The 14,082-nt window shown below is 41.9% G+C and overlaps 1 protein-coding gene across 2 annotated transcripts; it reads right to left on the bottom strand.

The window, feature by feature from the left end:
- Positions 1-7: 7 nt before the first annotated feature.
- Positions 8-14,047, bottom strand: ARL9 (ARF like GTPase 9). 2 transcript variants are annotated; one of them, XM_070742128.1, is made up of 4 exons: positions 13,757-14,047; positions 6,885-7,053; positions 5,729-5,904; positions 8-467 (listed from the first exon to the last, which is right to left on the bottom strand). In XM_070742128.1, exons 1-4 carry the CDS (start codon positions 13,949-13,951, stop codon positions 288-290), a joined length of 720 nt encoding a protein of 239 aa, XP_070598229.1. In that variant the 5' UTR covers positions 13,952-14,047; the 3' UTR covers positions 8-287. The 2 variants fall into 2 exon arrangements, with proteins under 2 accessions (XP_070598229.1, XP_070598230.1); XM_070742129.1 differs by having other exon boundaries at positions 13,772-14,047.
- Positions 14,048-14,082: the final 35 nt, after the last annotated feature.

Genomic DNA, 14,082 nt, shown 5'->3' with positions numbered 1-14,082 from the left:
AGAAAGCTGACACAGAAATATGCATTTAAATTGAAGGAGATCAAATCTGAAACAACCTAGAAAAGGAAAGAAGTTTCAGGGACATACATATTGCATGTAGAAATGTTGGCTCTCAAGAGCATACTGGCCTTCTTTTTTGATAAAGCACTTCTAAGCAAAACATTTCTTTCCAGTTCAAAACCATTTTCACGGCAATTCTATATCTGGGGTTTGATTGCCATCAAGATTAGAAGAGGCATTTCTCATAGTTGCTACTGAATGTCCAGTTATGGCATTCCGTCTCATTATCACAGAATTTCTGACACCAGCTGTGCAATCAGTTCCCGGGTATCTTTCAAGCCAGAAGGTATCTCTAAGCCCTCCTTTGCCACATGTGTCCCAATCAGAAAGATCTTCCTTTCATCTCCAATTTCAGATAAAGCCAAAGCATCATGAATGTCTGTGATACAGTATGCGCCTGCAAGATCCTGTCCGACAAAAGAAAGAAACACATTCATCTATTCAGTTTGGCTTTTTCAAAGCAGGATTGCAATAATCTCCCTCACAGACCTGTCCAAACACCCAGTAAAACTGAAGGAACAATATTCCTAGGGGGAAATAATTTATTATTATTTAATAATAATAATAATAATAATAATAATAATAATAATAATAATAATAATAATTTATTGGATTTGTATGCCACCCCTCTCCGTAGACTCGGGGCGGCTAACAACAATGATAAAAACAGCATGTGACAATCCAATAATAAAACAACTAAAAACCCTTATTATAAAACCAAACATACACACAGACATACCATGCATAACTTGTAATGGCCTAGGGGGAAGGAATATCTCAACTCCCCCATGCCTGGCAGTATAAATGAGTCTTGATTAGTTTACGAAAGACAGGGAGGGTGGGGGCAGTCCTAATCTCCGGGGGGAGTTGGTTCCAGAGGGTCGGGGCCGCCACAGAGAAGGCTCTTCCCCTGGGGCCCGCCAAATGACATTGTTTAGTTGACGGGACCCGGAGAAGGCCAACTCTGTGGGACCTTATTGGTTGCTGGGATTCGTGCAGTAGCAGGCGGTTCCGGATATATAAGCTTTTCATGAGATGGGTCCTTCACATTAGATCAGTGGTTCTCAACCTGAGGGTCGGGACCCCTTTGGGGGTCGAATGACCATTTCACAGGGGTCGCCCAAGACCCTGGGAAAAGACAAATTTCCCATGGTGTTAGGAACTAAAGCTTCTATTCTGGCACCTTGGAACATATTTTTACAATCTTATCAATCAGACATTTACAGTGGGGGCGTCCCTCTGACCTTACTGCCAATCAGCTTAAAGGTCTGTTGAGAGAACTGTTGCTAGACTTATGGTTGGGGGTCACCACAACAGAAGGAACTGTATTAAGGGGTCACGGCATTAGAAAGGTTGAGAACCACTGCATTAGATAGAAGTAAACTACATAAATTTAAATATAGGCATTCAAAACAGGCCAAATTTACAGCTGACATTTGGGCCATTCTTGTTATCATGTCCCCAAAGTAGCATTTCTCTGTTGTTCAAGCACTGAGGAAGATCTGTAGGAGAGTAGTCAATGCATAAGGAATCCAACAAATCTATAGGAAGTCTGCTCCAAATCTTAGCTATCATATCTGTTTCTTATTTAAGATACAGATGCAGTATGGAAACCCTTGTCTTCTTCCATTATTTCTTTTCAATCCACATTGCTGCAATTTCTTGAGAGTATCTCATCCACGTTTTAAACAGACCTGACTCTGTATAACTTTTCCATATAAGATCAATGTTCCTTACGTGGAATCTTTTTCTGAATGGAATCTTCCCCATTTCCCAATGGATTTTTATGGGAATGAAATTAATGGGGGCGGGTGGGAGGGGGATAGTGAATGGAATGGGTTGGGTGGGTGGGATTACAGTATGTATGAATTAAATGGTTATGATTTAAATGATACCCTTGGCAAACCTGACGCTGGAGAGGCAGGAGGGGAGGGGGCACCTATCTCTGGGGTGGCGAGGGTCAAAATATTCCGGTCTTGCTGGGGAAAGGCAGATATGGTGGGAGCCTTGGAGCTAGCCGTTCCAGGGGAAGGAGAGATCGCTGCTTAGTAGCGATCCCTTCTTCCGGCTCCTTGAGCTCAACCCAAGATACTGGTGACGAGTGTAATTCTGGCCCTGGGCTCAAGTTGCTGCTGCTCAATGCCAGGTCGGTGGTAAATAAAGCTCTCCTCATCCGGGATTTGATCCTGGATGAGGAGGCCTACCTCGCTTGTGTGACCGAAACCTGGCTGGGCCCGGAGGGAGGAGTTCCTCTCTCGGAAATCTGTCCAGCTGGGTTTCGGGTATGGCACCAACCTCGACCCCAGGGAAGGGGAGGAGGAGTGGCTATTATAGCCAGGGAGAGTCTTGGCCTGCGTAGGCTCATTGCTCCAGAGGTTGCGGGTTGCGAGTCCCTTCTGGTGAAGTTGGACTTAGGGGTTCAGGTGGGCTTGTTACTCACGTACCTGCCTCCCAGCTGCGTGTCAACAGCCCTGCCTGTGCTGCTCGAGGAGGTGGCCGGGTTGGCGGTGGAGTTCCCCGGACTTATTGTCCTGGGGGACTTCAATCTGCCGTCACTTGGCGGTTCCTCTGGACTGGCACAGGAGTTCATGGCCACCATGACAGCCATGGACCTGACTCAAGTAGTTCAGGGTCCGACTCACGAGGGTGGGCACGCGCCCGATATGATATTCCTCTCTGAGCAATTGAGTAATGGTCTGAGACTAAGGGGCTTAGAAGTGTTGCCTTTGTCATGGTCAGATAATTTCCTACTGTGGCTTAACTTCCTGGCTCCAATCCTTCCCCGCAGGGAGGCGGAACTGATTAAGTTGTTCCGCCCCAGACGCCTGATGGATCCAGAAGGTTTTCAGAGGGCGCTTGGGGTTATTCCAGATACACTCGTTCACAGTTCGGCAGAGTCTCTTGCTGAGGCCTGGAACAAGGCTGCAGTAGGGGCTCTTGACCGGATTGCGCCGTTGCGACCTCTCCGTGGCACTAGACCCCGTAGAGCTCCATGGTACAACGAGGAGCTCCGGGAGTTGAAGCGCCAGAAGAGACGTCTAGAGAAGCGATGGAGGAAAAGTAAGTTGAGTATCCGATCGAACACTTGTAAGAGCTCATATTAAGACTTACAAAGTGGCGCTCAAGGCGGCAAGATGCGTGTATCATGCCGCTTTGATTGCATCAGCGGAATCCCGCCCGGCTGCTGTTTAGGGTAACCCGCTCCCTTCTTAATCAGGGGGGAGTTGGGGAGCCCTTGCAGAGCAGTGCTGAGGATTTTAACACGTTTTTCGCTGATAAAATCGCTCGGATCCGGGCGGACCTCGACTCCAATTGTAAAACAGAATCGACTGACAACGAGTCAGTCGAGGTGACTGGGGCTAAACGTCTGGGAGGAGTTTGACTTGGTGTCACCTGATGAAGTGGACAAGGCCATTGAAGCTGTGAGTTCCGCCACCTGTTTACTGGATCCGTGTCCCTCTTGTCTGGTTTCGGCCAGTCGGGAGGTGACACGGAGCTGGGTCCAGGAGATTGTCAACGCCTCCTTGGGGAGGGGGTCCTTTCCGGCCCTTTATAAGGAGGCACTTGTGCGCCCCCTCCTCAAGAAGCCTTCCCTGGACCCAGCCGTGCTTAATAACTACCGTCCAGTCTCCAACCTTCCCTTTATGGGGAAGGTTGTTGAGAAGGTGGTGGCTCTTCAACTCCAGCGGTCCTTGGAAGAAGCCGGTTATCTAGGTCCTCAACAGTCTGGATTCAGGCCCGGCTACAGCACGGAAACTGCTTTGGTCGCGTTGATGGATGATCTCTGGTGGGCCTGGGACAGGGGCTTGTCCTCTGTCCTGGTGCTCCTTGACCTCTCAGTGGCTTTCGATACCATCGACCATGGTATCCTTCTGCACCGGCTGGAGTGGTTGGGAGTGGGAGGCACTGTTCTCCAGTGGTTCTCCTCCTACCTCTCCGGTCGGTCGCAGTCGGTGTTAGTGGGGGGTCAGAGGTCGACCTCGAGGTCTCTCCCTTGTGGTGTGCCTCAGGGGTCGGTCCTCTCCCCCCTGCTATTTAATATCTACATGAAAGCGCTGGGCGAGATCATCCAAGGACATGGGGTGAGGTATCATCAATACGCCGATGATACCCAGTTATACATCTCCACCCCATGTCCAATCAACGAAGCAGTGGAAGTGATGTGCCGGTGCCTGGAGGCTGTTGGGGCCTGGATGGGTGTCAACAAACTCAAGCTCAATCCAGACAAGACGGAGTGGCTGTGGGTCTTGCCTCCCAAGGACAATTCTATCTGTCCATCCATTACCCTGGGGGGGGAATTATTGACCCCCTCAGAGAGGGTCCGCAACTTGGGCGTCCTCCTCGACCTACAGCTCACATTAGAGAAACATCTTTCAGCTGTGGCGAGGGGGGCGTTTGCCCAGGTTCGCCTGGTGCGCCAGTTGCGGCCCTATTTGGACCGGGAGTCATTGCTCACAGTCACTCATGCCCTCATCACCTCGAGGCTCGACTACTGTAACGCTCTCTACATGGGGCTACCTTTGAAAAGTGTTCGGAAACTTCAGATCGTGCAGAATGCAGCTGCGAGAGCAATTATGGGCTTCTCTAAATATGCCCATATCACCCCAACACTCCGCAGTCTGCATTGGTTGCCGATCAGTTTCCGGTCACAATTCAAAGTGTTGGTTATGACCTATAAAGCTCTTCATGGCACCGGACCAGAATATCTCCGGGACCGCCTTCTGCCACACGAATCCCAGCGACCGGTTCGGTCCCACAGAGTTGGCCTTCTCCGGGTCCCACCGACTAAACAATGCCGTCTGGCAGGACGCAGGGGAAGAGCCTTCTCTGTGGCGGCTCCGACCTTCTGGAACCAGCTCCCCCCTGAGATTAGGATTGCCCCCACCCTCCTTGCCTTTCGCAAACTTGTTAAAACTCACCTCTGCCGTCAGGCATGGGGGAACTGAAAGATCTCCCCCTTGCCCATGTTGTTTTGGTGTTAGATTGATTGTGTACTTGTTTTTTTAATATTCTGGGGTTGTTTTTTATGAATTTTTTAGCTTAAATTGTAATTGGATTGGTGGGTATTGGATTTGTTATTATGTATTGTTTTTACCTTGTTGTGAGCCGCCCTGAGTGTGCGGAGAGGGGCGGCATATAAATCCAATAAATCTAATCTAATCTAATTGTTTTTTCTCCACTGAACTTGTAAGAGAGGTTACATACTGAAGTATTTCTCAGAATGATATTTAAATTTACTAGCTTTATTCCTGAATGAATAAAAACCAGGAAGTAATATCAAACTAGTTCCAAAAGATTTGCAAAGAAAACTGCAAGGACTAATTCAGGCATTAATCAGCAATTAACAATGACTGAAGGTGTGTGTTCAAGATTACAAACTCATTGTGTTTGTTAAGATTCTCTGAGATAGCCTTTTGTTGGATATGAATTCAGCAGTCTCTTGCTGTATGATGCTGGAGAAATTTGATTGCTTTAAGATAGCAATTTAAAATTCAGTAATAAAATATCTTAACGGATTAAAATGCTGTAATGTTACTTTGTCCTCTGTTGAACAGTATCAGATCATTTCAATTACTATTATAGAAATGATTGTTATAGAATTAAGGTCTTCTTACACACTCACTAGAAAGCTATCATTTCTGCTCTGGGTTGTACAGCTTATATTTACCTGCTTATTGGCTAGAATCATTACTGGCAGCGTAGAATTATTCTGGAGCAACTGATGAAGAAGTGTTTTTGCAACTGGAAAGCGTTCATGATCTGCTGAGTCTACAACATAGATCAGTATCAAGACTCTCGGCATATACATCTTCCAATACTCTCTTAAAGACTCACTGCCCCCAACTGTAAATCAATAATATAGGAAAAGAATCAGCAATTATCAATTAAAACTCCCATCAGCATAGTAAAACTTTCAACAAGAGGCAGCTGCACTTCAAGCTCATTTCTGAGAAATGAGCTTGAAGTGCATGATAGAAAATCTTTCCAAAAGTTATCAAGCATAATTCAAAATATAGCAGAAAAACACTAAGGTTAAAGCACGCCCATGCTATTGGAATTAAGATACAGCATAGAATAAAAATTGATAATATGACTTCCATTTAATGACCAATAGATAGGATGAATCTTATGACATAGTCGTTTTTAAATTGAATGTATGCATGTGTGTGTGTGTATAAAAATAAAACATTGTCTTTTGCTGTTGACCCAAATCATATTCTTCTAAACTTTCCCCCTCATTCCATAGTTTAGCCCATTAAAAGTGAAAACCAAGTTTTCACTTTTCCTAAACCTAGGAATCAAGACACCACAAGATATAATCTACTGAGTTTTATAATTTCTATCTTGATTAGATTGCCTTTATTGTAATAATTATACAAAGACAACATAATTATTATAACACATTTATAGTATTCCTAGTATTTTAGCTCTATGAAGAAAATAGCTACTCTTTATTAGACTTACTTGTTTGTTTGTTTGTTTGTTTGTTTGTTTACTTACTTACTTACTTACTTACTTACTTACTTACTTACTTACTTACTTACTTACTTACTTACTTACTTACTTACTTACTTACTTACTTACTTACTAAATTTGTATGCCGCCCCTCTCCGTAGACTCGGGGCGGCTCACAGCAATAGTAAAAAACAATGTACAATACAAAAAAACATAAAGCAATTATATTTATTGGAAATAAAACTTTAACACACCCAATATTTTATCAGCAAAATGGAGGGGGAGATTTTTACAGCAACTGTTTCATTGAAATGACATAAAATAGATGATTTTTCAAAAAATGTTTCTTATAAGATAGATATGCTTACTTTCTAGGAATTCCATCTTTGTTTCTTCTGTGTTGACACACACTGCATTGAAACCGTTGGTGGGAACTGTGTTGCGCTTTACATGGTTAGTTGCTAGTGAATAGAGAACACTGGTTTTTCCAGCCCCATCTAAGCCTAGAACCAAGATTTGCTTGCTGGATGGTTTATCCTACAAAATACAAGACCAAACAATTATCAGAAAAAACAGATAGACATTTGAATACATAAAATAATGGAGTTATGATTATTTGGTCAACTTCACTTACTAGTGACAGACCATACACATTAAACTGACTACATATACATTGGGTTGGAATTCCAGGTCAGCATAGTTACATTATTCAATGTAAGTACTATACCTATCAAATGTTTTAATTAGATTTGTTTTGGCTAATTCAGAATAAAAATTATACATGTTGCAAAAGGTGCTTAGAAACTGAAATAGATAATTTTCCAAATGTTATTATAGCAATTATTGAATGGTGGTTCACTGTTTCTGATTTTACTTGGAATAGTTAGGTGGGTTGACAGATACCGTATTTTTTGGAGTATAAGCCGCACCTAGATTTTAGAGGTGGAAAACAAGGAAAAAGTATTCTGAACCAAATGGTGCAGTAATATTATTTAATAAAATACCAGTGTAGCAGAATACTTTTTACAACCATGTACACTTTTTACAAACTTCAAACTTGACAGCTTTACGACTTGTGGACTTCAACTCCTAGAATTCCTCCTCTGGTCATGCTAGCTCAGGAATGGGAGTTGAAGTTCATTTGAAGACCCTTGCACCTAGGTCTTCAAACTTGACAACTTTAAGAGTATGGACTTCAACTCCCAGAATTCCTCCTCCAGTCATGCTAGATTGGGTAATTAGAAGGCAAAAACAGCCCCATTTTTGCAAAAAAAAAACCCAGGCTGTTTCTCACCCGTTTTTTTTTCCCAAAAATTGGGTGGGCAAAGGGTCTAGGAGGATGGCAAAAATGTTCCCATTTTTATGAAAAATGAGACATTTTTCACCCACTTTTTCACAAAAATGGAGGCATTTTTGCCTTCCCACAGTCCTCAGAAGCGCGCTGCAGGCTCCCCAAACCTTTTCCCCACCTAATTTTTGCAAAAAAAAAACCTGCCGAAAAACTACCTGTTTTTCGCACAGTGGCATTTTTGCCATTTCCCAGCACCCAAGAGTGCTCTGCAGGCAGGGAGGCAGTGCTTTGGAACAGCAAAAATGACTGCATTTGGTGTATAAGACACACTGACATTTCCACCCTCTTTTTTTGGGGGGGGGGGGGGATGCGTCTTATACTCTGAAAGATATGGTACTTAGATTTCTCAGCAGTCAAGTAAAACAAAGAAAAGTTCTCCTAGAAATCTAGACATTAGAAAGCTATAATTACAGACAAGCCTATAAACAGCTATCCAAAATATGCGTATTACTCTGAAAATTATACTGATATATACAGCTGGGATAAACATCTGGTGATCTTCTGGTGCAGGAGTCTCCAACCTTAGCAACTTTAAGACTTGTGGACTTCAACTTCCAGAGTTGGAGTTGAAGTCCACAAGCCTTAGTTGCCAAGATTGGAGACCCCAGTTCTACTGCACATGTGTCAAACTCACCACATCACATTGTTGTCACATGATGTTTTGAAATGTTTCCCCTATTTGCAAAGCTAGAGTGGGCATGGCTCGCAGGCCGCCAGTTTGATACTCCTGCTCTAGTGGTTACTAAACTTCAAGTCATTGCAGCCAATATAACCAAGGATGCTTTGAGTTATACCTCTACAAATCCAGTCTTCTTGGAATTTGGGCTGACTTAACTAATCAAACGTATAATAATAACAAAATCCAGAGGGTCAAATGTCCCCCCCCTCCCAAAAAAAATATAATTCTTATTAAATCAACAGTAACATATCAAAACAGACAAATCAGTCTTCTCAATCTAAAATCTTTCATCTATCTTTAAATCAAAATCCCATAGGCCCCAGCCAATAAGGGCAAATATTATAAAGGTATGCAGAATGGATGTGCAAAAGATATTAGGATATTGGAAAGGCAACGAAAAAAATTGGCCTCATTCATTATTTTATTTCCATTACTGACTTTAAAAGGACAAAAATGCTAGGGTTGTTAAAAAATACCTTAAAGAGGACTGGGATCTTGTTCATATGATGCTTTTTAATCATACAATATATGTGATAAATGATGATATAGCTACCAAGTTTAATCCTCTGTAGTTTCATTTCACTGGGACAGATCTTAAGAGGTTGAACATTGCTAAGAACATTAATTATTAAGCAAAGAAAGTGATATGGGTACATAACAACAACGAAACAAACAATTCCAAATGGCTCACTACTTAATTGGTCTGGCATTCAAAGTGCTAAGATACCAAGGTAAAGCAAAGGTGGGCTAGGCCCTCTGGAAGGTTTCTATTCTTCTCTCTTTCCACTCTGCATTATTAGGATTCTACCTGACTGACTTTATCTAAGCCTTTCATGATCTCAAAGCGATAAAATAAACCCATAATGGTTAGGATCTATGACTGCCTTCAGATAATTAAAAAGTACCAAGAGCTTACAAAATCTAAATTACAGTTTGAGCCACTTTTCTCCCTCAGTGTATTTGTTCCAAAAGCTACAGTAATTTTACTTAAGAGTAGAAAAACTACTAGTTGATGTATAACTTTTTAGGAGCTTTCTTCAAAAAAAATATTTGAATGCAATCAGGTTGTAATCAAGCCTGCAAACAAAAGATTATCATTGAAAAACAAAGCACTATGACCATGCTTGGTGAAATATTGAGATGGAAGAATTGTTTTTGTTTCCTATGCTTGAAGCAAAACCCAAACAATTCCCAAACAGATAAGGATCCAGTAACAATAAAAATGAATGTTCCCATTGGAAAAAATAATGGGAAACCAGAGTTGAAATGTAACTTCTTGCTATACTTTTCAACACGTGTTCTTCTAATGCTGGACCTAACTAGCAGATACCCTGAACACCAATTATCCTTTTAGACTAGTGGTATGCCGGCACATTTAAACTAACACATTTAAAGGAAATAGAGCCCCTCCTTTATGATACCAGGTTACAACGCCTTGGTCTCTTCAGCCTTGAAAGGCGGCGTTTAAGGGGTGACTTGATCAAAGTGTATAAAATCATGCATGGGATAGAAAAAGGTGGATAAAGAAAAAATATTGTCTCTATCACACAATACTAGGACAAGGGGGCACTCCCTAAAGCTCATAGGTAAGAAAGTGAGGACAAATCAAGGGAACTATTTCTTCACACAGAGGGTCGTTGGTTTATGGAATTCACTTCCAAAAGAGGTTGTGACAGCTGTCAGCCTTGATAGTTTCAAGGCAGGATTAGACAGATTCATGGATGCCAAGCATATAGATGGTTATTAAAACATGACCAAGTGCTGCCTCTATGTTGGTTGAGGTAGGCAGGATTCCCTTGAGTACCACTTGTTGGGGGTCAAAAGAAAGGGAGGGTCTCAGCTGCCCCAAGTCTTCAGAGAGGGGCAGCATACAAATCTAATAAATTATGATTATGATTATTAATTATTATTATTATTATTGCCTTCTCTTTCTGCTCAAGATCCCCATGGACAATTGGTGGGCCACTGTGTGACACAGAATGCTGGACTCGATAGACTATGGCCTGATTCAGCATGGCTCTTATGTTTTTGTGTTCTTAACTCCCCAATTGTGGATGCTGTCAAAGTCCCTGATGAAGACAATGTCTTCATTGGGACTAAGTGCAACCCAGCCGTGTGGGGTCACTCACAAACGCGAATCCTAGAAAGAAGACTTGGACACATTCTCTCTCTGGGTGAAATGACACGGTATAGAGCCATGTACCTCTTTTTATTTGGGAACATAAGGAAATGGGGATAATTACACATACATGTCAAGTGATACATCACTTCAAACATATCTTTGAGTTCTTCCTATTCCCACAGATATCATAAAACAATTTCCTAGAAACTCTTCCTCAAAGCAGATGTTTCTCACACCTAATTTCTCTGAAGCCTTCTTCCTTATCACAACTAATCTTCCTTAATCACCCTCTTGTCCTGTGTATGCTTCAGGCAATGTAAATCTCCCCCTTTGATCCTATAATGTCCTGTCCAGAGTGATGTAAACTTTGTTTATCAGTGAAATGTTTATTGAGCCCTTTTGTTTCCCTTCACCAGTAATTACCAAGGATACAGATTAGGCAAGTTAGTGCCCTCCTATCCTGGCTTATAGAATCAGGGTAAGCAGAGTATTTTTATGCTAGAGATCCAGATATATAAATCCTATTCTAACATTTATGCCATACTGCAACACAAAATTAATCTAATTAATTAAAATTTTAAATCATTTTAATCTAATGTAATTCCCCAATTAAATCTAACTAAAAATCCTTACAAATTATACCTTGAAAAAATTTGCTGTATAAAAACTTCTATAGATTATTTGCTTCGAGTGACTGTGGAACCAAAATCCACTGACATAGCCCAGGCGATTGAAGAAGGCGAGGAGTAAAACCAGAGGTGATCCACTACTGCCATCTTGAAAAGCACGTAACAACTGTCTTCTGCAGTCCAGACCCTTCGGCAAAAACCAGGAGATTGACAGAAGTGAGGAGAGAGATCTGAAGAGACCTAACGTGAGTCCACCACATTTGTGCTTCACTACTACTCTTGTACTTCATCTGTAAGATGTCCTCTGTACGTAGCCCTTCCAAGTATATCACTGAGCCTACCACTCCAAACAATTCCCAACAAGGCTATTGCAACTGACCACATTGATTCATCTATAATAATTTCCTAATTAATTATTAATGTTTAACTTGTTAATATATTGATTGTAATAGTTAAAATTAAGTTCTTATGGCATTTCCGGATCCTTGCACAAATGGATAGCTGCATTCCTATCAAACAAGCAACAGATAGTTAAAATAAATGCTATTTCAAACCAGCACCAGTTAATAGCAGGGTTCTCCGAGACAGAGTTCTAGGACCAATACTCTTTCTGCTATATATAAAAGACCTTTGTGATCATATTGTAAGCATCTCCATTCTTCTTGCCAATGATGTCAAATTATTTAATACCACAGACAATTCTAGTACCCTACAAAATGACATAGATTACCGGTATGTATCTGAATGGTCAAACAATTGGCAACTCCAAATCTCTGCTAACAAATGCTCAGTCCTGCATATTGGCAATAAAAATCAGAATATCAAATACAAGCTGGACAGAAACTATCTAAAAGATACCCTACACTCTGTCAAGGACCTTGGTGCACTCATTTCAAAAGATCTAAGTCCCTGAGCTCTCTGTGTAACAACATAGTTTAAAAGGCATTAAGAGTTGTAACCTTATTTTACAAAGTTTTCTCTCTGGTAATGTTACACTTCTAAACTAGGGCATACAAAACCTTTGCCAGACCTATCCTTGAATACTGCCTGGAACCCACAGTGTATTTCAGACATTAATACATTAGAGGAGATCCAGAGGTTTTTTACAAGAGTATTCAACTCCTCTGCTTGCAATAAAATTCCTTCATCCAGCAGATTTAAAATTTTAGGCCTGGATAACCTTCAACCAGGCTGCCCACATTCTGACCTAAGCTTAGTACACAAGATCATCTACCTTAATGTCCTGTTAACAACTACTTTACTTTCAACCTCAGTAACACTAGGGCTATTAATAGATACAAACTACCGGTAAATGTAATCCGCTCTAATCTTGATTCCAGAAAATACGACTTCTGCAATAGAGTAATAAATGTCTGGAACACTTTACCTGATCCTGTTGTTCCTCTAACCCAATGTTTCCCAACTTTGGCAACTTGAAGCTATTTGGACTTCAACTCCCAGAATTCCCCAGCCAGCGCTGGCTGGGGAATTCTGGGAATTGAAGTCCAAATATCTTCAAGTTGCCACGGTTGGGAAACACTGCTCTAACCCCGCATACCTTTTTCCTTAAACTCTCTACTTGTGGACCCTACACATTTTTAAAGAGGTCCTTAAGGGGGTAAGCACGCATAAGCACACCAGCACGCCTACTATCCCTGTCTTACTGTACCCGTTTGTATGTACTCATTTTATGGCTATGTTTTGTTTCTTTGTATCCATTTATTTGTGCCATTTTTTCATGTGTCCTGTTTCTTTACACTTGTTGACAAAATAAAATAAAATAAAAGAATAGAATAAAATAAACAAAATAAAATGGGCAGATTCTAAGAGGATGGGATGAAGCAAGATTTGTTTCTATTTATTCTTTTATAACCTCCCATCCACTATGTGGTCTGAGCCCACCTGCACTTACCCAGGAGCCTCAGTGTCCTCGGAGAGGGGAGGCATACAATTCAATTCAATTCATTAGATTTGTATGCCGCCCCTCTCTGAAGACTAATAAATATTATTATTATTATTATTATTATTATTATTATTATTATTATTATTATTATTATTATTATTATTATTATATGTTTTGACTTCCATATTTCAACCCAGCACCTAATTTTAAACCAACAACCATCTTCTTCTTCTTAAAAAAAGAAGGGAAAAAACACACTTTTGCAAGGTTTTCAAAAAAAGCAGATGTTGAATTAGTTTTGTTCCCACAGCTTTCCTTCTTTCCGACCAATACTGAGATTAGGAAAACGTGTCCCAGAAACACAGTTCCCACCAGAACCATTCTTCCTTAACTCCCATTTGTGAGAAGGGAGCAGCAGCAGCAAACACTTTATAATTTTTTTAAAAGAAAAAAAAATTACAAGTCATTAAGAGTTTTGCCCGTTCGACTTCTACCGACAAGAACCGTGTCTAAATGCACGAGGTTCGCTACTTTGCAGCCTTGAAAGTTAATTCACCTCGCGTTCAACTACCTGTCCCGCCGGCGGCTCCATGCTTCCTTCTTGCATCCCAAGCCGGAGCAGACGTGGCTGATCTTCGCCTCCCGCAGGCTCTGGGGTGGAGAGGTAATTGCGCCAAAGAGCGTAGGCGACCCCACCGGTGATGGCAACTGCCGTGCCCACGAAGGCGAATTGCCGCAGGCCGCCCTCCATGATCTCTCTTGGAGGAAACCGCGCGCGCGGGGCGGGGCGGAAAAGGGACGCCACAAGATCGGCGCCGTTTACTCCGCTCCCCGCCCCCCCCGTGCGGAGGCGGAGCCCAATTCCAAGGCCCGCCTACTTCT

This window comes from Erythrolamprus reginae, chromosome 2 (assembly GCF_031021105.1).
Source record: "Erythrolamprus reginae isolate rEryReg1 chromosome 2, rEryReg1.hap1, whole genome shotgun sequence".
NCBI classification, from domain to species: Eukaryota; Metazoa; Chordata; class Lepidosauria; order Squamata; family Dipsadidae; genus Erythrolamprus; species Erythrolamprus reginae.
The sequence above is the reverse complement of the archived record's forward strand: the minus strand, read 5'-3'. Positions and strand labels throughout refer to the sequence as shown.

Bases quoted from the DNA above. Each gene is read 5' to 3' on its own strand.
- ARL9 (XM_070742128.1), bottom strand. From the start codon at position 13,951: ATGGAGGGCGGCCTGCGGCAATTCGCCTTCGTGGGCACGGCAGTTGCC. The intron at 5,905-6,884 runs GTAAGCATATCT...ATTGATTTACAG, and splicing joins AAAGATGGAATTCCTAGAAA to TTGGGGGCAGTGAGTCTTTA. The intron at 468-5,728 runs GTAAATATAAGC...TTTGTCGGACAG, and splicing joins TGATTCTAGCCAATAAGCAG to GATCTTGCAGGCGCATACTG.